The sequence below is a fragment of the Ochotona curzoniae genome, unplaced genomic scaffold (genome assembly GCF_017591425.1).
Source record: "Ochotona curzoniae isolate NIBS_2020 unplaced genomic scaffold, NIBS_Ocur_1.0 scaffold_4683, whole genome shotgun sequence".
NCBI lineage: Eukaryota > Metazoa > Chordata > Mammalia > Lagomorpha > Ochotonidae > Ochotona > Ochotona curzoniae.
In genome coordinates this window covers 12,603,926-12,631,697 of record NW_024467121.1, presented here as the reverse complement: position 1 = coordinate 12,631,697, position 27,772 = coordinate 12,603,926, and the positions used below count along the sequence as shown (strand labels likewise).

Genomic DNA, 27,772 nt, shown 5'->3' with positions numbered 1-27,772 from the left:
CGTGAGAGACCAGGAAGAGCTCCTGGTTCCTGGCTTTGGACTGGCTCAGCTCCGGCAGTGCCGCAGCTAGGGGAGTGAAACATCGGATGTAAGATCTTCCTCTCCTTCTCTCCTCCTCTCTGTATATCTGACTTTCCAATAAAAATCTTAAACAAAACAAAATAAGCAAACAAGAAACAAACAAAAAATGGCATGATATTGGGTATATCAGCTGAATTTGCCTGCAGTGAAATGGGTCTTTCCTTTTTGGCTTACACAGTTTCATAAAGGTAGACTGTGAACTTTCTCCTTTAACTGCCTTTGACGACAGGTGAATTTTACATATATATATATAATAAAGAATATGTATATATTAATTAGATAATTCCTTGCTTTTTGGGACTACCTGCTAACCTGCATATGCTAATGAAGTTTTCAGATTCTCTTATTCTAGTAAAATTAGAATTTAGAAAATAAAAATATTAAAAAAATGGGTATCTTTTAAAGCAATAATGAATCTGTTCATTATTGAAAAACATTTAATGTGTTTGAAAGGTAGGCTATAGAGGGAAGAGAAGAAAAATTGGAGGTGTGCTTAGGAATTTTAGCTAGCATGATTTTTAATCACTTGAGAATGTAATTTCTTTACTGTAATTTTCTTGAAGTATGTTGATATCAACTGTAAAATTGCAATGATACAAAAGAAAAAGTGATGAACCTCATTGACAGAAGTCATAGAAATACAAAATATATTTGACAGGAGCAGAAGTATTTATAATGGGTGAGCATTTATAAAGCTGTGGAGGACATGGTAAAGCCAGCAATTTTTTTTTTCCAGAATAAGGGAACAGATAAAACAAAGGCAAAATGAAGATATCGGTAACTTTGTGCAACTTATTTTTCCCCCAAACCTGTTAAGGAGTCAGATAGACTCTAAAGATAAAATGAGGCCCTGATATAGAGGAATAAGATAATCAAATTAGGAATATGTGTTTATAGGGGATTTTGTAATGTATCTACTTCAGATTAGGTATGGAGTTTCATTCAATAAATTATGAATAAGTTCTCTTACGTTGGAAAACATGATAAAATGGATTTTGAGGGACTTAAATAAGGTCTTGTGGCATAATAGGATTTTTAAGTGATCAATCTATGATAATTTTGCTTCTTACAGATGAAGTGTGGTGTGATTTTCAAGGATACATTGACACAGTTACTTCAAATATCAAGGTTAACAGTGAACAGTGCTGAGCAGGAAATGTGAACTTTTCTTATGTGAATGACATTTCTGTCTACATTACAGTATAACTGTAGAAACATAAAAGTATTACAGGAGTCAATGAGTTCATCCTAGTTCATTTGGAATTTTCCACTGTTGTTATCTTGGCTCCACCCATCCTGTGGCTGTTACAGATATAAAGTCTGGAGTCTTGTCTTGCTTTGGCTCAGAGGGAAGACAGAATCAGAGTAGCTGTGGAAGAAGATGGATCTCAAACACAGTCGTTCTGTGAAGCTGAATGATGGACACTACATGCCAAGGCTTGGATTTGGAACCTATGCTCCTCCAGCAGTAGGTGAACCCCAGGGGGACTAAGGGTGAGAATGGTATCAGCCCTGGAATGGTTGTCAGCAGACAGACACTTGGAGCTGACAGACACCTAGTAGTTTGGAGTGAATTATCTGGGCTTGTATTTCTGTCTGTAACTTGTCTGTTTTCAGGTCACAGAGATCGTTTATTAATTGAGGATGGTGAAGCTGTTGACTGGGGATTCAGAGGTGGAGACCTCTGGGGTGTAGATTTATTATTATTATTACCTCACATGTATGAAGTGCTTACTATGAGTATTAGATACCATGCAAACATCATCTCAGTTACTTCCTCAAAAGTTTCCTGGGGGAGTACAGATTTTTGTTATTTGTTCCATCTCTAAAATGCAAAACTCCAGCTGCACTGCCTATGCTCTTCTGTTGTCCCAGTCAGAGCCAGTCTGCTCTGTTAGAAATTGTGAGGGACAAAGTGCAGTGGAGGAAGGGACAGGTAACAGTGTGCTTTGAAGCAGACTTGTGTTGCTTAATTAGTTGGGATTGAATTGTTTGTCAGAGAATTTCAATCATCAAATGTTTGGTTGAGGAGAAACCATTGCTATTTTAAACTTAGGAAATGAAAACTGAAGAGGTATAAACTAGTGTGTGTGTGTGTGTGTGTGTGTGTGTGTGTGTGTGTGTGTGTGTCTTTGAACTGTATTTCTAAGTATTTGATAAATCATTCACAGAATTCACTGCAGTGAGCTCTGGTCACAGTGAGGTCGTAGAAAGGGGAGATGTGGAAGCTTCTTGGAGAGATTATCCCATAGTGATAGATTCCTCTGCTCAACCTTACTAAAACATAACATGAAATATTGACACATACTGCCCTTAGACAGGACCAGTTTTTTTTCAGTAAAATGTCTATTTTTTAAGACATAATATTTCCATTAGCATCGAACAGAAATCTGACATCAATCTTACTACCAAGAAAAAAAATCACACATGTATATGCTTAACATCCAGGCAATGTGACTAGCTGGACACTGAGCTGCTTTAACACTCTGTAATGTTTTTTTCTCCTAAATATTATTTTGGTCCAGTCTTCAATGATTTATTCAGTCAGTATATTAGGGGGTGGTGTTACTGTGTGTATTGTGAACCTGTGACTCCTACTTTGCCTTCTGAGAAAAATGTAAACACATTATCTAAGACAAGTGAATAGATTATAATTGCTTGAAATATGAGTCAAGTCTTGCAACTATTATTGTGCTAACTTTCTGCAAGAAACATTGGCAGCTGCTGAAGTGAGGCGAGGTATCTGAAATTGGGTGCAACACTCTTTACTCTCAGTCCTTCTCAGAAGTTCTGATGTTGGTCAGAGGACAGATTCATAAACTCCTTGTGCAGTAAAGTACCATGTTGATGTCAGTCACTTTTGAGGTTACAGTAACGAAGTACTTGGACTGTAATCTGTTATCTTCCTGCTGTATCAACAGGAAGCTGAATCTGAAGTGAAGGTATGACTTGTTCTGAGTGTTTTGGGAAGATTTTCATGAGGGCAAAGATGAGTTTATACCAGGCTGGAAGTCAGGCACAGGCGTTTTTCTGTGTTCTGAGATTATTCAGCTCAAGTAGAACAGCCATGCTGGGCACAGATGGAGAGGTGCCTGCCTGTGCTTTGTCAGCTTCCACAGAGAAGGTCCAGGGTTTTTGGAACAGGGGGATGAATTTGAAGGCTCCTATTTTAAAAAATGTATATTTTAATGATGCAGTTATATACACTCAGGGATTTCCCCATCCATCCATGCCATTAACCAAATCTCCTCCAATGTTACCCTTACATTTCTACAATATTGGGGTCCTTTAAACGCATTCACAAGTGTGCATCATTCTGCTTTTAGGCTCTTGTAACACAAAATGAAGGTTTAAAATTGTTCCTGAAGTTGTCAGTCAAATGTATTAATTATTCAAATGCTATTCTGAAGGGTTGCTTTAAAGGGACCCAAAGCAAGATGTGAAGACATTTTTTCACACATGTTGTGTTTCCTGAGCACAATGGAGCATTACCTAGGAATAGATTAGAAGGGTTGTTACTGAAGTCCAAGCAAATAGCATTCAGTGTGAAAACTGATGATGGTAGTGAAATATAAAAGGAGTTTCTGGAAGGCATTTTGTATAGGAAGTTATGCAGTTGTAATTATTTTTGCTTGTACAATCACAGTCACCTTGTCCTTCTTACTTCTTAGAATTTGGCCCGCATGTTCCCTCTCAGGTCCTCCCACGTACTCAGGGATGTCTTCCAGTTCCCGTAGTGTCCCTCCTGTGCTCCAGGTTCCCTAGCAGGCTCTGGCCCTCTGGACTTGGCTTAAAAGCAGACTGTCTCTCTAATGTGTTTTGCTTTGCAGCTCCGTTTGGCTTCCTTTTCGATTCCATGTTTGTCAGATGGAGATTGGGTTAGTTGTTTTCTCATCTGCTCCTGTCCAGGTTTCCATTTGGAGAAGAGTTCTGCAAAACCAATTTTATTTGTAACGTTCATGTAATTAGTGTTCTTTTGTTAATGATCATCTCTTATTCTTCTAAGAGTCTTTATGAGAGCAGGGAAAGTAGCCATTTTGTACATGGGTAAATCTGCAGTCCCTCTGGGGCTATCATATTGCTAAGCACACAGGAAGTACTCAATCAATGCGTGTTCAAGAGTATTAAATGAGAGAGGTTGAGGAGTGAAGGATAAAAAAGAATCATGAACAACTTGAAGAGCTCAGAACCTGGGAAAATGGATGTTACAGACTCATTATCAATCTCAATCAATAACAGCTCTGTATTAATTTGTGTGTGTATTCCTGGTTCTTTCCTACTGAATGGTTAGATATTTTCTGCCAATATTGGACACTTTACTGCAAGGCCTTTGCCTTAGAATTGATTCTTGTTGAATGAGATGTGATTTTCCATGTTCTGTGCTGAAGCTCATTTCACCAGTTTCTTGCAGATCAGAGGTTACATTGGAACTTAGTTGATGTCTCCAGAGTACAGATCTGTTACCCATACCATTCCCCAAGGAATGGGGAAAGATTGGTCAGCAGCAACAATGAGAGAAAATGTTACTGAGGAGGTACATTTCTTCTGTATGAGTTGCGTAGATCATGAATTCTTTTTGTTCCTCCCTTGTAGGTTCCAAAAAGCAAGGCTTTTGAGTGCACCAAAGTGGCCATTGAGGCTGGTTTCCGTCACATTGACGCAGCACTCTTATATGAAAATGAGGAGGAGGTTGGTGCAGCTATTCGTGAGAAGATTGCTGATGGGACTGTGAAGAGAGAGGACATATTCTACACTACCAAGGTACAGGGACTATAGGACACTGCCAGTTCAGATATGATATTGTGAGAGGAATATTATTTGCCATTTGAGGAGTTTGGTTCCTACAATTTGGAGGCACATTGTAAGGTTAAAAATAACCAAACCAAACCCAACAAAACAAAGCAAAACAGAAAACAAAACAAAACAAAGCAAAACAAAACAAAACAAAACAAAAACAACAACAAAATAGAAAAAAGTTGCTTTTGACAAGAGTGGTGCATTAGGTTTCGCTTCTTTCCATTTTAATGTGATTCTCCAAGTGTCACTACTCCAATTCTAATACTCCTTCCTTCTGGTACAGCTGAGAGGCACCAGATGATGACTCAACTATATATGGCATGGTTTGTGCCATGCATATTCCTAGCTTTTCTTAAAATCTGAGTAGTGAATCAAAGATACAATGTCTCTTTCTCTCTCTCCTTCTTTCTCTCATTCTCTTTGTATGCCAAATGAAATAAACAATTCTTGAAAAACCATCCATTATACTTTTTTCATTTTGAAATGTGTTGAAGATGAGATGTAGTTTTCTGGCATGTTGGTATATCAGACATGATTCCTTTATACAATATGAATAATGGTACCTATTTATAAGAATTTGCTGAACTTGCACAGGCATACCTTTTCTATTTTTCATAAATTCTCAAAGAATATGTCGGGTACACTTGAGATATCAATCAGAAAATGATGTTGAAGTATAAAATTATGAGCCAATTGCAATAAGTAGTGTATGTAATCCTTGCCTTGCACGTGCTGGGATCCCATGTGGGTGCTGGTTCTGATCCCAGCAGCCCCACTTCCCATCCAGCCACCTGCCTGTGGCCTGGGAAAGCAGTTGAGGATGGCCTTGGGACCTGCACCCATGTGGGAGATGCAGAGGAGGCTCTGGGCTCCTGTTTTTGGATTTGCTCAACACTAGTCGTTGTGGTCACTTGGGGAGTGAATCATCGGACAGAGGATCTTCCTCTCTGTCTCTCCTTCTCTCTGTATATCTGAATTTATAATAAAAAAATAAATCCCAAGAAAGTATAAGATCACTCAGAAGAAGATGTTGGAGTATTAGAACCTTTTACTCCTTTAAGCAGAACTGAATCAAAGAATTACAAATTTTCTAAGGTGGAAAAACACAATTCTAGCATAAAAAGAGCTGAATATTCTCCAGCTTTATTTGCGTTTATCATGTGGTGATCTCTCAGCAGAATCATTTTATGGGATTTATTTTACAGAATAGTAGATTGCATTTTCCTGTACCAACCAGCCAATTTGACTGTTTTGAGAGATTGGCCCTTCAGTCATTGAACTTTTTATATATCATCTAACTTGTGTTGTTTGTTTCTAACATACCATTAAAACAAAATGCAGAAACTTACTAAGGATCTGGTTTATAATGTGTAGCACGAAACCAGTTACAGCTTTTCTTAATTATATACCATCATGGTACAGTTCAATTGATAATTCAATATTTTAACAATAATGTCTAATGTTTCTTCTCCAAAATATGAGAACATAGCCAACTTTCTTCTCTTTTTTGTCATTGTTACAGGTTTGGGCTACTCACCTTAAACCAGAATTGGTTAGGTCATCCCTGGAAATATCACTGAAGAAACTTCAAATGGACTATGTTGATCTTTTCATTATACATGTTCCATTTCCTATGAAGGTAAGCTCTTTTTTTCTTAAGTTATGCCGCAAGGTCTCATCAATGTTGTTGTCAAACCCAGTTTAGTAGCTAAATGGTCTGTGTTGTTAAGACAAGTTAGACTTTAATGATGGGTAAACAATTACTAAATGATGATTTGACCCTCCTTGATATCTAAGTGATATTGGCAGTAAGACTATTACGTCTGTTTTTTTTTGTTTTTACTTTCATTTATTTTTATGTGAGAGGCAGATTGACAGAGAGAATGAGAGGGATGGAGGGAGGAAAGAAGGAATGGTGAGAGAGAGAGAGAGAGAATTTTCCGTCATAGATACAGTGGCTGTAACTGGGTCTGTTCAAAGTCAAGAACCTCAGTATTCTTCCAGGACCTAATGTGGGTACAGGGGTCCTTGGATTTGGGCCTTCTTTGTCTACGTTGCTGGGAATATTATGCAGGAGATGGATTACAATTAGAACAGCTGGGCCTCCAACAATGCTCATTTTTGATGTTCCTACCATGAGCAGAGGATCATCTCCTTTGCCATGGTAGCTATGTGGGACTCATTGCACAGGTTTCTGAGCTGTTGAAATTCATTGATGTCACTTCTTAAATCTGAGGCTGTTGAGGGCCATACCATTTGTGTCAGGTGATTATGCTGCTGTTTATAAAACCATTAGCAATCAGAGTCCTAAATGTGTTGAGTTAATAGTGATTCAATGAGAAGACCATTCATCTGAAGGATATAAACCTCTTCCTTTTGCACTCTTCTCCCAAAGTAGAGGGAGGTCCCCTGGCTGGTATGCACTGCAGAAGGAGGTTCCTTTGGACTTTGCTGATTGGGCACCTCCTCACGGTGGGTGTTGGCTGAACCTCTGTGATAGCCTGGTTCAGTTGGAGTTGGGTAGCTTTGATCTGGAAATAAAGCCTCCTGATTTAAGGTATTAATTACTACTTACCTGCAAGCCATACTTTCCTTAGCAGATAAATCTATGTCCAATGTAGCAGATCTCAAACTTAGTAATTTAGGGACATGTGGCTGTTTTAGATTTTCTTTCTCTCCTCCTACTCATCCCTCACAGATGTATGGATGCACGTGCATATTCATGCACACTGCATTTGGTCACAGCTTGCTGAAAGTTGTGTGACCATCTCCATATGCATCAGAAAGGTCATTCTGAATGAAAACCTTTTCATCCCTTCTTTGTTTTTCAGCCTGGAAATGAACTTTTACCAAGGGATGCTAATGGGAAAATTATTTTAGATACAGTGGATCTTCGTGACACGTGGGAGGTATGTATTACTAGAGACCATGAAATGACCACTTAGGAAAGTAGGAATGATGGAATGGATAGCCAGAAGAGATGGGTCTTGGCTGCAGTGGATGTCTGAATTCAGAGATCATATGGGACTTCTCTTAATTCATTGTTCGTATATGAAAACGCAGGGAGTTGAACAAAATGACCTCAGAATATTTCTAATTTTTAATCTTTTAAAGATTTTTATTTATTTGAAAGGCAGATGGACAGAGTGAGAAGGAAGCAGAGAGAAACAGATTTATTTGATGTCTTACCCTCCACCTACCACCCCAAACTGGCCACAATAATGAGGTTTTATTCGGGCAGAAATCAGCACAATAGAACTCCATGAAGGTTTCCCACCCTGGTGTCAGGGGCTGGAGTACATTGGTCATCTTGTACTGTTTTACTGTGTGCATCAGCTGGTTGCTGAATCAGCTGGCAATGCTCTAATTTGGGGTGGTGGTTTCCCATAGTTGGTAGCTTCATCCATTGCATGGCAATAGTGTTCCAACATCGACTTTTGTATTTCTGGAAAGCATTTCTCGGCTACACAGATTAGGTTGTAGATTTGAGCCCTCCTAATGCAAGTAGCAGAGGAAATTCAGGAAGAGGCAGAGTTATAATCTAGAAAGGAAAAGTGCATATGTGGCAGGAGGGAAAGCAATAGTCTGACTTGTAAGAAGAAGAGCTAAAAGCTGTGTAACCTACCCTTAAACCTGTGGTGGTTTTGTTGTTGTTGCTTGTTTGTTTTTCCTGCATTTGCAGGAAAGAGGCATGAGCATAATATCTTCTAACAGAGAACATAGTGTGTGTGTGTTTAACCTGGACTCTTGGTACACTTTATAAAAATGATTCAAGCTCAACATGAGATATGCACAATTGATGGGGCAGAAGATGTAAAAGGGCATTTTAAAATAATTTAACATTCATCTTTCCCAACGTGCATATAATAGATTTTATGTAGACATGTTAGATTTATATAGGTAAAATGTATTAGGAAATAATATATTCAAGTGATAAAATAATTTACTTCAGCAAAACATTTAAACATGGTGAAAATAATTTCCAGATTTTAAGAACTCCAGGGAATAATGAGATGATTAGAGTACACAAAGAATGACCACACATTTCCCACCTCCATAGGTTCTGGAGAAGTGCAAAGATGCAGGATTAACCAAGTCCATTGGGGTGTCTAATTTCAATCGCAAACAGCTGGAACTGATACTGAATAAGCCAGGACTCAAGTATAAGCCCACCTGCAACCAGGTAAATCCTAAACCCAGAGGGCTTTCTCTACATTGTGTTCTTCACATTCTTAATTCTTAATGGATGTTTTTTTCAAGTTCATGGCTTTGGATCTATTTAGTGGGCGGCCATTTCAATCATCACAATAAGAAATACCAAGGAAAGGGCAAGTTGAATGGAGTTCATGAAGCACGACTTTGTTACTTAAAACTAAATTTCAGTTTCCTATGAGACATTCAAGTGTGATTATGGAGTTGGTAGCTGTCAGTGTTGGAGTGCGGATCATAGAAATGGACTACAACGGAGTGACAGACTTATTGTGGCTGCTAAGCATAACCTTGTAAAAATGGATTAGGTCTCTGAGGGAAAGTGCTACAATGAAAAAAAAAAGAGAGATGGTAGAGTGTTAATATTAAGGAACAAAGGCACAAACAATGTGATAATATAGGATTGGCCAGATAGGTAGAGAGAAATGAGGAGAGTTGGTGTCAGCTTTCAGGGATGCATCCTGATGAGGCTAGAAAAAGTTAGATTTAGTGGCATGGAGTTGGTGGGAAACCTGACTGAGAGTGAGGAGAACAAATGCCAGAAAGAATGCCAAATCAAATCCAAGGAGTGGAAACCGAGAAAAATGTGAAGTAATAATTAAGCCAGATGTATTTTAAGAATACCCAAAGCTTGCAATCATTGAATATTATTTATAATGTGATAAAGTACATACTGTTCAAAAACTTGATAATTCTATAATAAACTACTCAAATGGTAACATCCTTTGTCTTAGCTGGTTTTCCCTAGGAATTTAATTGAGCAAAAGCAAAATAGGTATAAAAATTTGGGAAACTAATATACATGAGCTGTAGTATTAGAATATCCAACACAAGGGAAATGATTAATTTCTGATATTTTTTAAGATATAGGCTGAGATAATTTGAGGTCTGGTAACAGAGATGGAGAAGCTTATGTCACTAAAAGCATAATATATAATTGAATGTTCTTCTCACAAGATGTGTTACAGTATAATGGAAACCAGTTCAAGGGACCTAATTTTTAAAGGAGCTGTTTCACTTAGAAAAGGCTTGGGATTTGAAATTCTGGAAGGTGTAAGATTTTGTTCTGAAACCAATGCATTTTCCTCATTCTCTGTCCTGTGTAGTCATCAGATGCATCCCACAGGCAACGGATTCCAAGTGTCTGTTGTTGTGCAGGATAAGACAGAGGGATTTATGGGGATTTCTAATGGTGGAGGAGCAATTTTACAGAAATTTTCTAACAACTTTTTCTCACGTATTCTTGACTTGGCAACAGAAGGTACCTTTTATAAAACAGTCAGTATAAGCTTTGGGAAGTCTATTTGAGCAAAGCATGAGTCAGCTGCTTTAGGGACATGGGGCTGAACACAGGATTGGGGAGATAAATGGAGCTAAATCAGGGTTCTTGTAGAAGTGATGATGACCAATAAGATTCACCATCATGCAGTATTCAAAATGATATGAAGGCCCAGAGGAAAATGGCTTAATGTTCAGTATGAAACTCTGCTTAATAGTAGCTTTATTGCTTTGGTGAACTTGTATATGAGCTTTAACATTTTCATTTTAAACTCTAAGCAGTGATTTCCAGAGTACCATCATTCAACCTAAATTTTTATCAAGCATTTTTTTGGTATCATGCAATATCATAAGTGTTAAAATATGGCTCTGTTTCATTATCGTAGTTACTTCACTCAGATTGGAGTAGGGTTATGGTCCATACTGTGATTATCTTATACCTATGTAATGTCTCTTTTAATGAGTAGTTTCTCTCTTACTCTGCTCCTCCAATTCCTCCCTTTCTTTTCTCGCTCTCAGTAACTTATGTATGATTTTCTCTCATTTAATCTTTCTGTTTCAAATATTTTGTTAAGGAAAATCCTATCCCCTGAAAATTTTTCACATAAATGGATTTGTTGATTTATCGGTGAAATAGTTCATCATGTCCTTGCATGTCCCATAAATTGAAACAAATTATGGTCACATGTGATCCATGTCCTGTGGATTCATGGATTTTACCAAACATCACAGTTTTATATCCATTGTAGCCTCTATTATCTTTACTTTTTTTAAAAAAAATTTATTATTGTTATTTTTATTTTGTTTTAAATTTTATTTATTTGTGCCTGATATGATGGTTAACTTGTATAATCTTCCTTCTGCAAATACCAAGATTGCATATGGGTCCCTGCTCGTGACCAGACTGCTTCACTCCTGATTCATCTCCCTGGTTGTGGCTGGGGGAAGCAGCAGAGGATGGCCCAAAGCCTTGGGACCCTGCATCCATGTGGGAGACCTGGGAAGAAGCTCCTGGCTCTGGGACCCCAATTGGCTCAGCCCAGGCTGTTATGGCCACCTGGGGAATGAACCAGTGGATGGAGGATTTTTCTGTCTCTCCTTCTCTCTGTAAATCTGCCTCTCTAATAAAAAATTTATTGAAATGCAGAGAGCCAGAGAAAGAGAAGAAGAGTTAAGAAAGTGTAAGAGAGAAGAGGCAAGAGATAGATGGAGTTATTCCATACATTTGTTGACTGTATGCTGTCCGCAGCTGCCTTCCCAAATCAATTCTCAAGGAGCTGAATTGAAAGTAGGGCAGCTGAGAATTGAACTACCATTCCAATGTGGGATGTATTTTGCAAATGGGCGCTTATTCCACTGTGCCACCAAGCCTGCCTTATAGTGTCTAGTTTTAAAATTATTTTGTTTTTTTATGATACATTTCCTAGGCTCTGGGATTTCTCTTCCCTCCTTCCTTAATCACCTGCCCCAAAAAGATTTCTCTTATATTATCACAATAGTATAGTCCTTCATAGACAGTTAAGTACGTTGTTCTGCTATTAAAGTGTATCCTGGCTTTGTAGGTATGGATAATGATAGAAAGTCCAGCACTTCTACTTCCAAGAACTATTTAACAGTTTCATTGGCAGTCCATCTCTGATTTAAAAGTAGAGATGGATACTGCATTGTATCTTCACATCTACACATGATAGTCTCTATTTTTCAGCCACTGTACACCCTCCAAATTGAAAAACTATAAAACAAAATCAACAACAGAGAGAAAAGCAGAAAATTAACAACAACATGAAGTCAAATAACATATTGCCGAATAACCAATGTGTTGATAAGGAAATGGAAAAGAAAATTAAGAGCCTTCTTGAAGAAATTATTTTTTTTGAAAAAAAATGCAAATTAAAAATATATCAAACCCAAAATATTAAAACCCATGAGATATAGCAAACACAGTATTGTATGGATATTCATCTTAGAGTTTGCATGAATTTTGTCTTATGTCAGAGATAACATATGATATTTCTCTTTTAGGATGGACTCATATTCACCTAATATTATGATTTCTAATTGCAACTATTTGTTTGTAAATGGTACAAATTCATTCTTTTTAATGCCTAAGTGGTATTCCATGGAGTAGATGTAGCACAGTTTGTTTATTCACTCCTCTTTGGACAGACATCTGGGTTGTTTTCATGTTATTGCTATTGTAGACTGAGGTGCTTTGTAAATATAGGAGTAGAGATCCCTTTCTCACAGGCAAATTTCATTTCCTTTGGATATATTGTCACAGCTATCCTGCTCCTAGGATATACAGAGAAGAGAAGAAACCATGAGGAACATCCTCCATTTGATGATTCACTCCCAAAGTGACTGCAATGGCTGGAGCTGAGCCAATCTGAAGCAAGGAGCCAGGATCTTCTTCTGGGTCTCCCACATAGTTGCAGGATCCCAAGGCTCTGGGCCATCCTCTAATGTTTTCCCATTTCACACGCAGGGAGCTGGATGAACAGCAGGGCTGACAGGGCATGAACTATTACTACCCATATGGGATTCTGGTGTGTGAGCAAGACAAGGACTTTAGTCACTGTGTTACCATGCTGGGCCCCAGTATGGTTTTTGAGACCATTTAGACCTGCTGAGGTCTTGACCACACCTTCAGGTGGGTGGCACCAGCATTGCCACCTATTTCCTAATTAATCAGGAGACCACCAATGGGGAACATCTTACCTGTAGCTTCCCTGTCCATCAAGGAGAAGTCAGGGAATGCTTAAAATCCCAAGACCCTTGCTCAAACCTTTGGTGTTTCTCTCTCCCTCCTCTTCGAGAGGCACCCCACCTCCGGGATTTCTCTCTGGAGGTGCTTTCCCCTTCCTTCTTTCTTCCCTGCTCAATTGGTCCCTTCGCAAATAAACTTTTCTGTCTGCAACAGATTCCCTGCTTTTTATTTCTATTCTAAGCTGAGGAAAGAACCCACTGGGTATTTCTGGTAACAGTTTTCATTTGTATTACCCTGACTGTGAGGGAGCCCGAACCTTTTCTCATGTTTGCATTAGCCATTTGAATTTGTTCTTTTGCAAAATGATCTTTTTTCCCATTTATTCACAGGGTTGTTTGTTTTATTGTGGTTGAGTTTCTGAAGCTCTTTGTAAATCGTGGATATTAGCCCCTATCGATTTTTGTTGTGTGCAAAGACTTTTCTCTTATTCTGTTGGTTGCTTCTTCACTTTGCTGTTCAAAAGCTTCTTAGTTTGATGTAGTCCATTTGTTTGTTGACTTGATTTGCCTGCCTGTGTATTTCAGTGTCTTATTTAAGAAGTGTTTTCCAATTCTTGTGTCTTGGAGAGTACTTCCTATGTTTTTCTTTAATAGTTTGATTGCATCTTTGTGCAGATTTGGTCCCTGATCTATTTAGAGCTGATTTGTGTATAAAGTGACAGGTGAGGCGGTCTTACTTCTAACATCTGCACGATGCTATCCAATTGTCCAAGCAACAGCAATTATTGAAAATACCAGGCATTTTCCCCGTGTTGTTTTCTGTTTTGTTGTCAAAAGACTAGTTGGCTGTATATGTGTGGTCTCTCTTCTGGTGTTTCTATTCCATTCCATTGATCTTTTTCTGTTTCTGTATAAGTGTTATACTGTTTTGATAAACACTGCCTTGTAGTGTTTCTTGACACCTGGAATTGTGATTCTTCCAGCTTTGTTTTTATTCTTCAAGATATCTTTGGCTATTTATGGTCTGCGTTTCCAGATGAACTTTTGTGTCATGTTTTCTATTTCTGAGAATAATGTTGTTGGGATTTTGATTTGGAAAACTTCTATCTGTATATTACTTTTGGTAATATAAACATTATGATGAGTTTGAACCTGAAAATCCAGAAACATTGGGTCTTTTAATGTCCTCTTCTATTTCTCTTTAAAAAGCTTTATAATTTTCATTATAGAGGTCTTCCAACCTCTTTGTTTGGGATAATTCTGAGATTAAGATTCCTCTCTGCTATTTTAAATGGGAGTGTTCATGCACAATTTAATTCTTAATCATGGAATTAGTTTTGCATACCAGTGCCATTGATTTGCATTCATTAATTTTGTATCCTGCTAATCTTCCATATTCTCTTATGAATTGCAATAGTCTCTTGATTGAATCTTTCACTTCTCCTATGTAGAGAATCATGTCATCTGTGAACAGAGATAATTTTAGTCCCTCCTTTTCATTTTGAATTACTTTAATTTCTTTTTTTACCTTGCAACTATAACCAGACTTAAAATACAGTATTGAATGGCAATGGTGAAAGTGAACATCCTTGTCCAGTTCCAGATTTTAGTGGAAAAACTTTTGATCTTTCCATTTTACTGTTTTAAAGGCAGAGGTGGGCGAGAGAGAGAGAGAGAGAGAGAGAGAGAGAGAGAGAGAGAGAGAGAGAGCTGTTTTATCTGTAATCATTCTTGTTACATCCAAGACTGGTTCAGGTAAAAGCAAGAAACTGAGCTCCCAGGTGTCCTTTGTACATGAAATTAATCAAGTACTTGAGCTGTTATCCACTGCCTCCTAGGATGCCCATGAACATGAAGCCACTTTAGGCAGATGAACTTTGATTCCAAACAGGCACTGTTCTATGAGTTATTGGAGTCACAAGATGAATATCTCCAATCACTATCTTTTCTTTTATTTAAAGATTTATTTATTTGTTTATTTGAAAAGCAAAATTACAGAGTCAGAGAAGTGATAAGTATATACCTATGCATATATGTATATGTACATGTACATTTATATGTATATATGTATATGTATATATATATACATACATGAAGAGAGAGAGAGGAAGCAAGAAAGAGAGATCTGCACTTGCTGGTTCACTGTGCAAATGCTAAAACAGGCAAATCTTGTCTATTCTGCAGCCAGAACCACTTAACTCCATCCAAGTCTCCCATATGTGTTTAATTTTTTTTAATTTATTTTTTATTGTATATTAGTTAATTAGGGTAAAAAGTTTCGAGGGCTACAGGACCGTGGGTAAGACTATTATTTTTTCCATATTGTTTCCTTCATGTTTAAAGGGGGTTATTAAGGGAGAAGGCCCACCCAATTTCCCACCCTCCCCAGGTCCCGGATATAGGGTATGCTCTGAGGTTCTTGCTCAAGTGGTTTTGATATTGCCACAGGTATGAATCGCTGCCAATCTTGCCACTCCAAGCACTATGAGGTCCTTGAAGAATCCACCGATTGACCTAATCCATCATAGAGTCTCTGTTTGCCCCATATTTCGCTGCCAAGATATAGCTGAGATGGTTGGTTGATCTGTTCTGTCTTCTCTCTTTTCTTGGTTTGGGTTCTGAGTCCGGCATTTTGACTGGGGAGATCTCCAAAGAAAATTTGTCTGAGGTGTTCTCAAACCAGATTCTTGTATGTGGTAGCGAGTACAGGGCCCGGCACAGTCCATCGCCCCGATCAGCTGATGGTTGCAATTGCTGGGTTGCTTCTGTTTTCACTCCTGACTTCCACTGGAACCAGTGGGTGTTACAGTCCAGCCTGGTTCTGCCCAGCACATACTTGGCCCTCGCATTAAGCAGTGGGAGCTGCAGCCTAGTTGGAGTGACCCGCAATAACCCCTCCAGCCCCGCCCCCTACCTTGGTTTGCCAGTATGTGTAGCAGTAGTCCAGTCTGTCCCACACCCCATTCCACCCCAGCCGCTGTCCTAGTTTTATGCCCTCCCATGGAAGTGGTAACCCAAGAGGGGGGAACCCACTATTTCCCTCCCAGGCCTCTCCCACTCCCAGATTATGCACTGTACAGATAGTTCTGTGGTTTGACTTGACAGAACTAGCCCCCAGTGCCAGCTTCTGCCAGCTGATGCTGTGGCTAAGCCCAAACAACCCTCACCCACTCTAATTTTGTTGCACCAGTAGGAATAATCAGCCCAGCCTGGCTTTTCCCTGATCTAGTCCACATGAGGCATACAGGTGTTGTAGCCCTGCCTAGTCTGGTCTGCCCCCATCCCAGCCCACAATCTCCAGCGGGAGTAACTGTCCAGCAAAGGAACCATCCCTTATTCCCCTGCTGGCTCTGCTCCCTCCCATCCTGTTCTCATGCTTGCTGGTTGGGTGCTGCGGTCCCTTCCGGTATAGGCAGCCTCACCTTGGCATTCCATATTGTGCACTAGTCATTGTTGCGACCAAACCTGGCTTGACCCACACTGTTCTGGTGCCTGGATTTGCCAGTGGATGACATGGACAGATTCAGCCTGGTCTTCCCCCGACCCCTGCCAAATGTATGCCAGTGGGTAACTTTCCATGGCCTGTTCTGGGTTGTTTCCTATCATGTTTCTTGTGCTTACCTGCTGGGTTTATGTCCTGCCGGAAGAGTTGCCCAGGCTCCTCCATCAGAACCTCTCCCAATGCCAGGTTTCACGCTTACCAGTGGGGTCCATGAGCCAGCCCTACTCAGTCCACCTCCTGTCATAGCAGGAACAGTGGCTCTTCCTGACTGGCCTTCAGTCCAAACTGGTCCTTGCTGTTGGATGTTTCAGCCCAGCCATGGTTTGTCCATAGCCACATATGGCTCACACATGGCTCAGTAGGGGGTTGAGACCTTGCCTAGTCCATCGCACATCTATCCCGGTCCTCCAGGACACCAGAGGGTGTTGGGGTCTGGCCTGGCTTGGCTTGGTGCATCCAATCCCAGTCTACACTTGTGCCAAGGGAGACTACAACCATTTCCAGATCAGAATGCAGCCCCCATTCCAGGCCACACACCCCTTGGTGGGAACCTCAACCCAGCTAGAGATGTCCCCTTAGCTCCCCAACCAGGCATGTTCCCAGCCATAGATCACTTACATGCCCGTGGTTGCTCTGATTCAGCTTGGCACAGACCCTCACCTGTCCCGACATCTGCCTTAGACACCGTGGCTTAGTGTTCCTGGCTCACGCAGACTAGTAGGTGCAAGAGCCTAGCTCGGCATGACCTCTGCTCCCTCCTGGTTTCTAGTTTTATTTGTGGGCTAAAGTTTGCTCAGTCCTGCCTGATCTACCCTGTTCCATTAGTAATTGACACATTTGCCAGCTGTTGGAGCTGCTTATACCAGCTTGTCCAACCCCCAGGTCTGGACCACATGTTCACCAGTGGAAGCTATGACTCGCCAGGGGATTTTCCCAAGTTCCTCCACTTAATCTACTCCCAGACCCAGTTCTCTTACATGCCATTGGGTTTAGGCCAGTGCCCGGTGCAGTCTGGCCTTCCATTTGGCTTGTATGAGCTGGTGAATGTTGCAGCCCGGCCCACCCCACACCCTATTCAGGATGCACATTTGGGTGCTGCTGCCTTGACCAGTCCAGACTATTGGGGGTTCCTTTACCTGTGTTTGATGGCAGGCTCCTTGGTCACATCTAGCTTAGTCCATCACCACCCCATCTCTTGAGCTAACCAGTGGGGCTAGAAATTCCACAGGGTGTGGCCCACATATCCCTGACAGAATCTACCCCGGTTGTGGTTCTTGAGTGCTAGTTAATGTAATGGCTTACTTAATGTGACCTGGCTCCTGATCCATCATCATGTCAGGTAACATGATATGATTCTGCAGGACAAGCCATGAGCCATAGCTTTTGCATGAACTGATATTTGGTGGGCAAAATTGTTCAGTGATTACAAGCTTTACAAAGAAAGAGTACATTGGGAATCTTTATGAATGCTTCATGTCCTAGAAGCACAATGGGTTCAACCTGGAGTTAACTAAGCAGTGACTCAAAGAACTAAAAACTTAGAGCTACTGGCCAGGAGGCCAGCAAGCAGAGCCTGCACCAAATGGCGCACTGGCCGCCCAGGGACAGCTCACCACATGCACATGGTGGCTGTTGTCTGGGATCCAGGCATGAGACGCCCCACCCTGAGACCCACCAGCAGCCAGGAGGCTGCTGGAAGTTTAATCTCCCAGGCCCAAGGTCGCGCCCCTCCCCAATCCCAATCACCTCCCAATGAAGGTGGCGGGTGGGTCCCGGACCTGCCCAGTTCCAGAGACCTCACCCCGAAGGGAGCAGCCCCAGGAGCCCAGGCAGGCCCCGGGGACAGCTCACCACGTGCACATGGTGGCGGTTGTCTGGGATCCAGGCATGAGACGCCCACTCCCATATGTGTTTATAGACAAAACACTGGGTCCATTTTCTGTTGTTTTTCCATGTACATTAGCAGGGAGTTGAATTATAAGGGGAGCATGAAGAACACATACCAGCTCCCTTATGAACAAACCGAGTCCCACAATGCTATTAACGCCTATTTCTTTTTATCTTTTTTTAAATTTAATTAATAGAAGTTTCTTTAACTGAGTTTCTAGTCAGATTTGCCTCAACTGTTTCTTACTTTCTTATTGTTAGACTTCAAGCTTTTCTAAACTTGGGTTGCTTTTTTCCAACTGAGACATGGAATCACTCATTAAAGAACTTCGGTCTCTTTCCATAAAAAAAGCAAAACAAAGCTTTTAGAGAGTAAAATTTGAGAATAAGAAGTTTTAATTATCTTAAAACATTAATAAAACAAAATTTCAAAAACTTTCTTTATCAATCTAATGGCACTTGGACATCTTTTAGAAGGCTATTACAGAGAACAATCTATTAAGTAATTAGTAGGACATACATTAATTTTAGGTTTAGAAACAGAAACATGATCAGAACTGAGACACTGGACTGTGGGCTGGACATGCCTCAAGCAGTTCTTAGTTGGTGCATGTGGTTATTGGTGCATGTATTCTGACACGTGTGGCCCTTATGTGTTACAGGTGGAATGTCACGTTTATCTCAACCAGAGCAAGCTTCTGGAGTACTGCAAGTCCAAGGACATTGTTCTTGTTGCTTACAGTGCCTTGGGATCACAAAGAGATCCAAACTGGTAATGAGAATATGAACAGTTAATCTATGTCAGAAATCCTACTGATCATGGAAAACTTCAAATTAAGTTCTGTGCTTTAAGGCAATAGGACATAAAAAGTTAGCACAATACAGTTTGATGAATTTCCCATGTACCAACAGCAAGATTCAGGGCCACCAACATTCTACCTGAGGATATGTGCATCTTTTTCTGGCTCACTCTGCAAGTGTTCATGTGTATGGTGGATGTAAAGTGACAGAGTTGAGGCCATGAGAGGGGAGAGCATGTTGGGGGGAGAGAGAGAGAGAAAATCTTTCAACTGCAGCTTGACACCCTAAATATGCTCAAAAGCTGTGGCTACTCCAGGCCAAAATAGGAGCCTGGAGATGTATCTGAGTCACACGCAAGTAGCAATGAACAAAGTACTTGGACTATTACCTTCTGTCTTTTCTACACATACACGCATGAATCTCAGAAGCAGAGCAGTCATTCCTTGAACCACAATTGATGTATCATGACAAACAAGTAACTCACTGTGCAACAGGTATTTGGATAGATAGATAGACAATAGCCTACCTATCTGTCTACCTACCTACCTACCTTCCTACCGACCACTCATCTATCATGTATCTACTATTTATCTGTTTATAACTAACAGAATCATACAAATTAATAGACAGAACTACCATCCATCTGTTCGCTCCCCAAATGCCTGCTGAGAGTTGGTTTAAGATAAAGCAGGGACTGAACTTGGTCTGTTGTCTCTGGTGTGGGTGACTGGGATGCAGTCACTTGAGCCATCACTGCTGCAACCTGAGACCTGTCTGCATATTCTGGAATCAGGAGTGGAACTGAGGCTCAGTTACTCTGTGATGTGGAATATGGTTGTCTTAAAGCTAAGCTCATCTTCCCTCAAATATAAAACAATGAAGAAGAATATATTAAATTTAATGCCTATGTATGCACTATGTAGCTTTGACAGATGGATATAATATAGTATCTTATTTCTACAAAATGATGGTAATTTTTTGTATTCCAGAATATTCACCTAGGATAATTCCTTCTAACCTTCAGAAAATTGCTTTTCTGGTACATTTTCCACCTTAGGTTAATTAGGTCTGCTTTAATGCTTTATGTGAAACAAGTCATAAATTTTATTTTGTATTGCTTTTATTAATTCAATATATCTGTGAGATTCATTGACACAGTTTTGGTGTTCTGTAATTCATTCTAATTTATACTAATCCTCCATTTGTGTTATTGAAATCATTTGTGATTTGAAAATATTAAGTGGATAAATCTGAAATAAGCAACCAACAAGGTAGGTGTATTTATTTTGGACAATTTATTTATTTTATTACAATGGGGTTTAGAGAGAGAGAGAGAATGAGAGAGGGAGAGAGAGAAAGAAAGGAAAACTAGATTGAACCTAATTACTTGGGCTTCATCTTGCATTGTCTGGTGATTAACAGAGAGTAGGATTAGAAGCCCAGAGAAACTGGAGCTAAAAATACACCCTGACATGGGATGCAAGCATTCTGAGTTGTAATTTAATCCAATGTACTACATTGACAGCCCTTATACATTTTAAATTCCATGTTATTCAGAGTGTGATGAAATCTAGGGTTCTGTTTCGTATTTCTGGGAATGTGAATCATGAATCTGCTTGAAGTATTCACATGCAGTGACCTCCTGAACTGTGACTTACCAACTCTCTGTGTAATCACATAAAATATCTGAACATTGAGTGCTGTCTTCGCATCATCGCTGTTTGACATATAATGACCTCAAAACATAAGCGTTATGATGCTGCACTGTGATTTGTTAAAGCTTTGTGCTTAATAAAGAAAAAAATTGCTATGCTGAAGTTGTTAGATCCCATAAAAATGAATTTTCTATCTGTGTAATTGTAATGTAAGAAAACAAAATGTGTGCAGGTTGCTGTTGCTCTCCAGCCTGCAAAAGTTGTAATTAGAGCACATGATAATTGATAGTTAAGATGGAATAGATAGTAAATTAATGTATGTGCATATTAATATTAAAATTTATTTATATATAGTTCAATAGTATCTATGATTTCAGATATCCACTTGGGTCTGAGAACTTACATGTTACAGAATATTCCCAACACACTGGTGAAGGATAACTTCATTGCTGAAAAATTCCAACAGATGGGCATAAATATTATCATTACCATTTTGAGTAGTGATGGTCAATTTGATATTTTCCAGGTGTGCCACTAGGAATGAATCTCATGAATATCCATCAATGTTTCTGTCAGTCATGTTGGGGATTTGTGTTTAGAGGTCTACATACTCTAGGTTTACCCTCTAATATCTGTGTATTTCCACCCCAGGATTGAGCAGAATAGTCCATATCTCTTGGAAGATCCAGTCCTGAATGCCATTGCCAAGAAACTTAACCGAACACCAGGTCAGATTGCCTTGCGCTACCTTCTGCAGCGTGGGGTGGTGGTCCTGGCCAAAAGCTTCAATGAAAAGAGAATCAAAGAGAACATGCAGGTAAAGACTGAACACTTTCTCTCCAGTGGGATGTGTGAGAACTGAGCAAGGGTGGTCTCTGTGTGAGAGAACATGTGTCATGTCTCATTGCACTCCTACATCTGTCAGAAGGTGCATCTTAGAAAGGAGAAAGGCCACAGCACTGAGACAGTTCCATCGCCACATACCTAACTTGACAGTGTTCTGGGAACCAGCCTCATTTCAATTTCAATATTTTCTGTTTTCTGAGTGTTATAAATGGTCTTAAGCATCTTGGTTGTTCCTCTTCACCCTGTTCACCTGAACTTCTATTTGAACTTTAATCTCAAACTTATGTAGGATCAGTTATATATTAAACAAACTAAATGAACTACAACTTTTGTGTTTTCAACCATCACAGTACTTGGTTTACCTTTGGAAGTGATTTTTTTCTTTTTTAGCGTGAATGTTCTTGTTTTTAAATCAGTGAGCTCTTTGGATTGTGAGGTTTTACGTATAATGATTTTCTCTGGTCATTTTATTACCTTTTTCATTGCAAAAATCTTGACAAGTAGCAAGCTAGACATAACCTTATACATTAATCTGTAATCTTATTCCATAATGCGTCCTTATGTACATCCAGACGCCTTAGATCAACCAAAGGTCTTTATTTTGTATTGAAAATAAAAGTGGATGTAAGGACTGAAAATTAGATTGCTTGAAAACTATGAGGTAATAAAATGGTATGATGCAGGAGTTGGACAGACCATATTTTTTCCTGAGATTAATAGATTCTTGGGGAAATTTATTCTGTGATCTAAGAATTACATCATTGAAGGTTGGTTCAAGATAAGGAGGATGGTAAAGCAGGAATTATTTTTGATCAAGTCAGCACACAGATATACAGCCCAACTTCTCATTATTTTGGCAAATATTTGTGTTTTCCTTGGTAAAACTGGGCATTGAAAAACTGAATGTCTCAAAAGAAAATATGGTAATACTAGAAAAAATATACCCTAAATAATACCACTGAACATAAATAAGAATGAGGTTGTCTTTTGCCACTAAATGAATGCAATCAAAAACTACTACTATGTTTAGTGTAAAAGCCAGGTACAAAAAGAGAAATCTATTTTCCCCTCATCTATGATAACTATTACATAGGACAAAAAATGGATTCTGTAGGTGTGAAAGTGAGATTTTGAGATATGATAATTATGTACAGCATTTTCATATATGGCTGTGGAACACTATAATTTTGAGTTTTTCCTTGCTTGTTTATTTTGTTCCTTATTACATTTTAATTCTTTTATTATTATTATTATTATTATTTGGTATTTTCCACATTTTGATATTATTACCTAATGGAATACTAAACCTGAAGAGAATATTATAAAACAGTTCACTTATAGACTGCTGATAATGTATATTAGGTAGAATTCATCAGGAACCGAAGATAATGACAATGCTTCCTTTAATATCATCTGTATCACCATTGCCTTGAAAACTCTTTCTTTCCAAAGCACAAGGAAACTTCTATGGAGATATCCCACTGTAATCTTTCATCCCTTTCAGATTTTCGAGTTTGAATTGACTGCAGACGAAATGAAAAAAATTGACGGCCTCAACAAAAATCTCCGCTACAGTAAATTTCTATTGTAAGTAACTATGCATGTATTGCACAAAGATGTATATGGGTACAATTCTTCCCAAACTAGGAAGACAGAACAGGGCTGTGCAGAGATATGATACAGGATCTTTCCTGTAGAGTTCATAAGAGGAATTTCCTCTGCGGCTCATCCTTGAGCCAGCAGATCCTTAAGGAAAACTGCATCATTGCTAATTCACTTCTATTTGCCACCTGTCCTAGAGTCTGTATGTCCAAGGACCTCTTACCCAAAGACACAGAATATACAGGCTTTATGGCTCTCAATATGAACACATAATAATGAAAAAGAAATAGAAGTGCAGCTTAACCTTACTGTCTTATTCCAGTCATTACACAATTCCTTTTTAGTAGATTTATTATATTTATTGGTAAGGTATTGAGAAGGAGAGACAGAAAGATCTTCTATCTGCTGGTTCACTCCCTGACATGGCCACAATGGCCATAGAATTGCTGATCTGAAGCCAGGAGTCAGGAGCCAGGAGGTTCCTCTACGTTTCCCAAACTGATAGAAATTCCCAAGAGTTTGAATCATCCTTCACTGCTTTCCCAAGCCACAGACATGGGACTGGGTATAAAGTGAACAGCCTGGATATGAATCAATGCCCACGTAAGACGTTGGTGTCTGCAGACGACCAGACCATAGAGCCTTCACATTGGTCCCACACTTTGTTTCTAAATCGGCTGTGTTTTGCAAGGTTAATATTCAAGGGTCCCAGAGAGCTGTACATCTGCTTCCTGTCTTAAGTGTACAGTGCCATTCCTCAGGATATGGCATTCTCTTTTAAACTATGTTTTTGCTTTTAAGTGCTCTCATTGGCTCTCTTTTCATTAACCACAGCATTTGTTTTCTTCAGCTGTTTTATCTTATAAGTGTGAACTATGAATAGCTCATAAAATGAATTGGTTTACCAGTACATACACCAACAAAAGATCCTCTGGTACTTCTCTGGGTCTTCAAGCTAAGTGTTTTCTACATAAAAGTCACGTTTTGCGTGCCCTAGCCTTTGGGAAGACCCTAAGTCTCTTGACTTGCTTTTTGCAGAGACATAATATTGCATTTAGTAATTACCAGGCATCAAGTTTGAGAAGAAAATTGATTGATCAAACATAGAATTTTTGAACGAATTTATAGATAGGAAGCAATCAAATTTTACAAAGAAGAATAAAAAACCTCAACCTGCCAAAAAAGATGTTAAAAGAGCCCTTTTATTTTGCAAAATGACTTAGATTTTTAAATTATTAGATTTTTAAAAGACATTTTAAATGATCTAAAATTGGAAAATAATTTTTCAGTAATAAGAATCTTTTATTTATAAACGCATAACCCACCTCCCTAGATCTTGAGTGCTTTGTTTTATTCTTTGTGGTACTATGTGGGTAACATAGTGCCTGGCACAGGTCTGCACACTCTATAGTCTTTAACAACATATGATTGTGAGAGGGATAGTCAGAGATATCCCATCTGTTTGGGGTAGGTATCTTAGCAAAATGAGGAATAATACTGCAGAATGCAAAATTAAGTGTCCCATATATTTCTAAATAAGTAATAAAAATATTTGAATAAAAATATGGGAGAAAGAAAAATAATATTAATTTCTAAATAGCATAATAAACTGTTAATTATTTACTTATTCAGGAGTGATATAATGAGACAGTTTCCGTGTATCAATGTATAGCCCACATGTCACTAATGACTGGCACTGGTTGATGCTAAAGTTGGGAGCTGGAGGGCCTGGCTTGGTAGCCTGGTGGCTAAAGTCCTCGCCTTGAATGTGCCTGAATTCCACATGGATGCCATTTCTAATCCCAGTGGCCCTGCTTCCCTCTAGCTCCCTGCTTGTGGCATGGGGAAGCAATGGAGAACAGCCCAAAGCCTTAAAACTGCATCTTCGTGGGAGACCTGGACGAAGCCCCTGGCTCCTGACTTTGGATTGGCTCAGCTCCTGCTGTTGCAGTCACTTGGGGAGTGAATCATGAGATGGGAGATCCTCCTCTCTGTCTCTTCTCCTCTCTGTATATCTGACTTTACAATAGAAATAAATAGATTTTTATATATAAAAAAAAGCTGGTTTCTGGAAATTCAAGTCTAAGACTCATACATGTGATAGGGACTCAATTACTTGAGCCATCATCACTGTTTCCCAGGGATTAGCAGGGATTTGGAGTCTCATGTTGGAGAATGACATTCCTTGCACTATGATATGGGACACAAGTGCATTAACTGTTAAGCAGATGCTTACCTCTGACATGTGTCCTTATAAATTATAACTTAGGAAAGGAAAAAATCCACTCTGTGTGCTGTTAGTAGTTATGTTTTGTCTCCTCAATAGATTGAAATCTGAAATTGAACTCTTACATCACTGAGGGTGCTCACTATATGAGGGTTGAATGAATGAATGGGAACAAACAATATGGTGCTTTCTGTCACCCTTCTTGTGATCTAAGCACAAAAGCTGCACATCATCTGGGAGCTTAGATGTACAAGTGCTTGGGTGGAATCTGGACATGTTTCTGAATTCAGGTTTTAGTCCATTCCAGCTGCATATTTTGAGTAATTCTCCCTTTCATTATGGAGAAAGAGTTAATAAATTCATATTCTTTATCTGTTTCAGTGCTGTTAATCACCCTAACTATCCATTTTCTGAAGAATACTGACCATGAAGCAGGAACGTCAATCCAGAATATTCTGCATTTAGACATTGTGGAGAAGATTTGTCTTTGGCAGACCTGAGTGATTGACCGAATGATTGATATTATGACTAAGAAGTAGTGGCTTTATTCTCAAATGGATGACCTTGTCATAGTATGAAGTAATAGAAATTCTAATATAAGGATGTTTGTTTCCTCTTATGAATCTAATATCTAGTAGTTAAAGTTTGAAATGTAGAAAATGAATGGTAGAGGACAAAAATAAAGTATATCGTCCCATTCAAAAATATTTAATCTTTGGTGTATTTTTGTTCATCTTTCTTCCTACAAAAAATGGTGTATTTGTTTGCATTTTCATTTACAAAATTAAATTTCTCTTCAGCATACAGGTTTTTTCATGAGTAGGTGTGATTTTAAGACAGTTTGCAAGAATAATTCACTAAGAAGTTATTCCTGAGCAATGATTAAAGAGGTTATGTGACATGAAAGAGGATATGTGAAGTCTGTGATGATAATATATTCTAGCAATGCTTGAAATATAGTAATTAATCTAATGTGGACATTTCACTTTTAACCAAGGTGTTTGTGATCAGAAGATAATATCCAGAGTAGAGATGTAGGCCTTAATATATTTTTTCACTTTTGCTCTGATTCTGAGAGTTACCCAGGCTGACACGTGTTAAGTGGATCACTTAGGTCAATACATGGAAAATATTCTACAGAGAAAATGTAATAATTACTTTGAAACCTGAACTTAGTGGGGTTGAGAGGTTCAATCTCTTGGGCTAAAGAAAGTGAATGACAAGAAGAATTAGAGTAGAGAATGCTTTCAAAGAACAAATATTAACAAGACCAGAGAATTGGAAAATCTAAGTAGATATGTATTCAAATGAAGATAATTTGTGATGGTAGAAAAAGCAGCATGCCTATGATTTCTTGCAAAAATCTGTAGAGAGTGCAATGATGATGATGATGATGATACTGATGATAGTGACTGGGGTGGGGAGAAGAGAGATAAAGGAAGATAAAGAAGGAGGAGGAAGAGGATGAAGAGGAGGAGGAGAGGAAGAAGATAAAGAAGAGGAGGTAGAGGATGAAAAGGAGGAGGAGGGAAAGGAAGCGAAGAAGATGAAGAAGAAGAAGGAGAAAAAGGAGAAGAAGGAGGATGAGGAGGAGGAAGAAAAGAAGAAGGAAGAGAAGGAGAAGAAGAAGAAGAATGAAAGAGAAGAAAAGAAGGAGAGAGACAAGAGTAAATGGGAATTTCCCAGATTAGCTGTTCATTAGTTTCCTGATGTTGTTTTGACAATGTGCTAAATGCTTCTTGGATATAAAATTGCCGATTTATTTTCTGTCTTATCTGCAAATCAGAAGTTCAATATCAGACTCAGTCATCTAAAGTGAAGCTCGGTGCTTCGTTACATTTTATATTGAATTTGTTGTTTTCCCTTTCTGGCCTTTAGAAGAGACTTTCCTAGTCGCAGGGTTCCTCTCTCCTTCTTTAATATTAAGTATATCTGTGCATTGAGTCTCTGACCAAAGCTTCCACCTGCAGAGATTATTCCTAGATTGTACTCCCACTCACAATGCTTATGCACCAGTCTTCATGTTAAGATTCACCCAGAGTTGGGTCCACCTCTACAGATCCAGCAGAAGCTGCCTGTATTCTATAGGCTGAAGTTCATGAGAACTTTGCAGTAGAAGCCTGGCACAAGAATTTAGACCTGAAACATGTCGGAAGGAGTGGCACAAGTGACTGTAAATGA

The 27,772-nt window shown here is 39.1% G+C and overlaps 1 protein-coding gene across 1 annotated transcript; it reads left to right on the top strand.

Moving 5' to 3' along the window:
* The first annotated feature begins 1,421 nt into the window (after positions 1 to 1,421).
* Positions 1,422 to 26,293, top strand: LOC121148048 (aldo-keto reductase family 1 member C15-like). The gene is made up of 9 exons (XM_040968032.1): positions 1,422 to 1,549; positions 4,675 to 4,842; positions 6,401 to 6,517; positions 7,710 to 7,787; positions 8,939 to 9,061; positions 19,123 to 19,232; positions 21,568 to 21,733; positions 23,267 to 23,349; positions 25,973 to 26,293. Exons 1-9 carry the CDS (start codon positions 1,463 to 1,465, stop codon positions 26,013 to 26,015), a joined length of 975 nt encoding a protein of 324 aa, XP_040823966.1. The 5' UTR covers positions 1,422 to 1,462; the 3' UTR covers positions 26,016 to 26,293.
* Positions 26,294 to 27,772: the final 1,479 nt, after the last annotated feature.

Bases quoted from the DNA above. Each gene is read 5' to 3' on its own strand.
- LOC121148048 (XM_040968032.1), top strand. From the start codon at position 1,463: ATGGATCTCAAACACAGTCGTTCTGTGAAGCTGAATGATGGACACTAC. The intron at 1,550-4,674 runs GTAGGTGAACCC...CCTCCCTTGTAG, and splicing joins GAACCTATGCTCCTCCAGCA to GTTCCAAAAAGCAAGGCTTT. The intron at 19,233-21,567 runs GTAATGAGAATA...TTTCCACCCCAG, and splicing joins TCACAAAGAGATCCAAACTG to GATTGAGCAGAATAGTCCAT.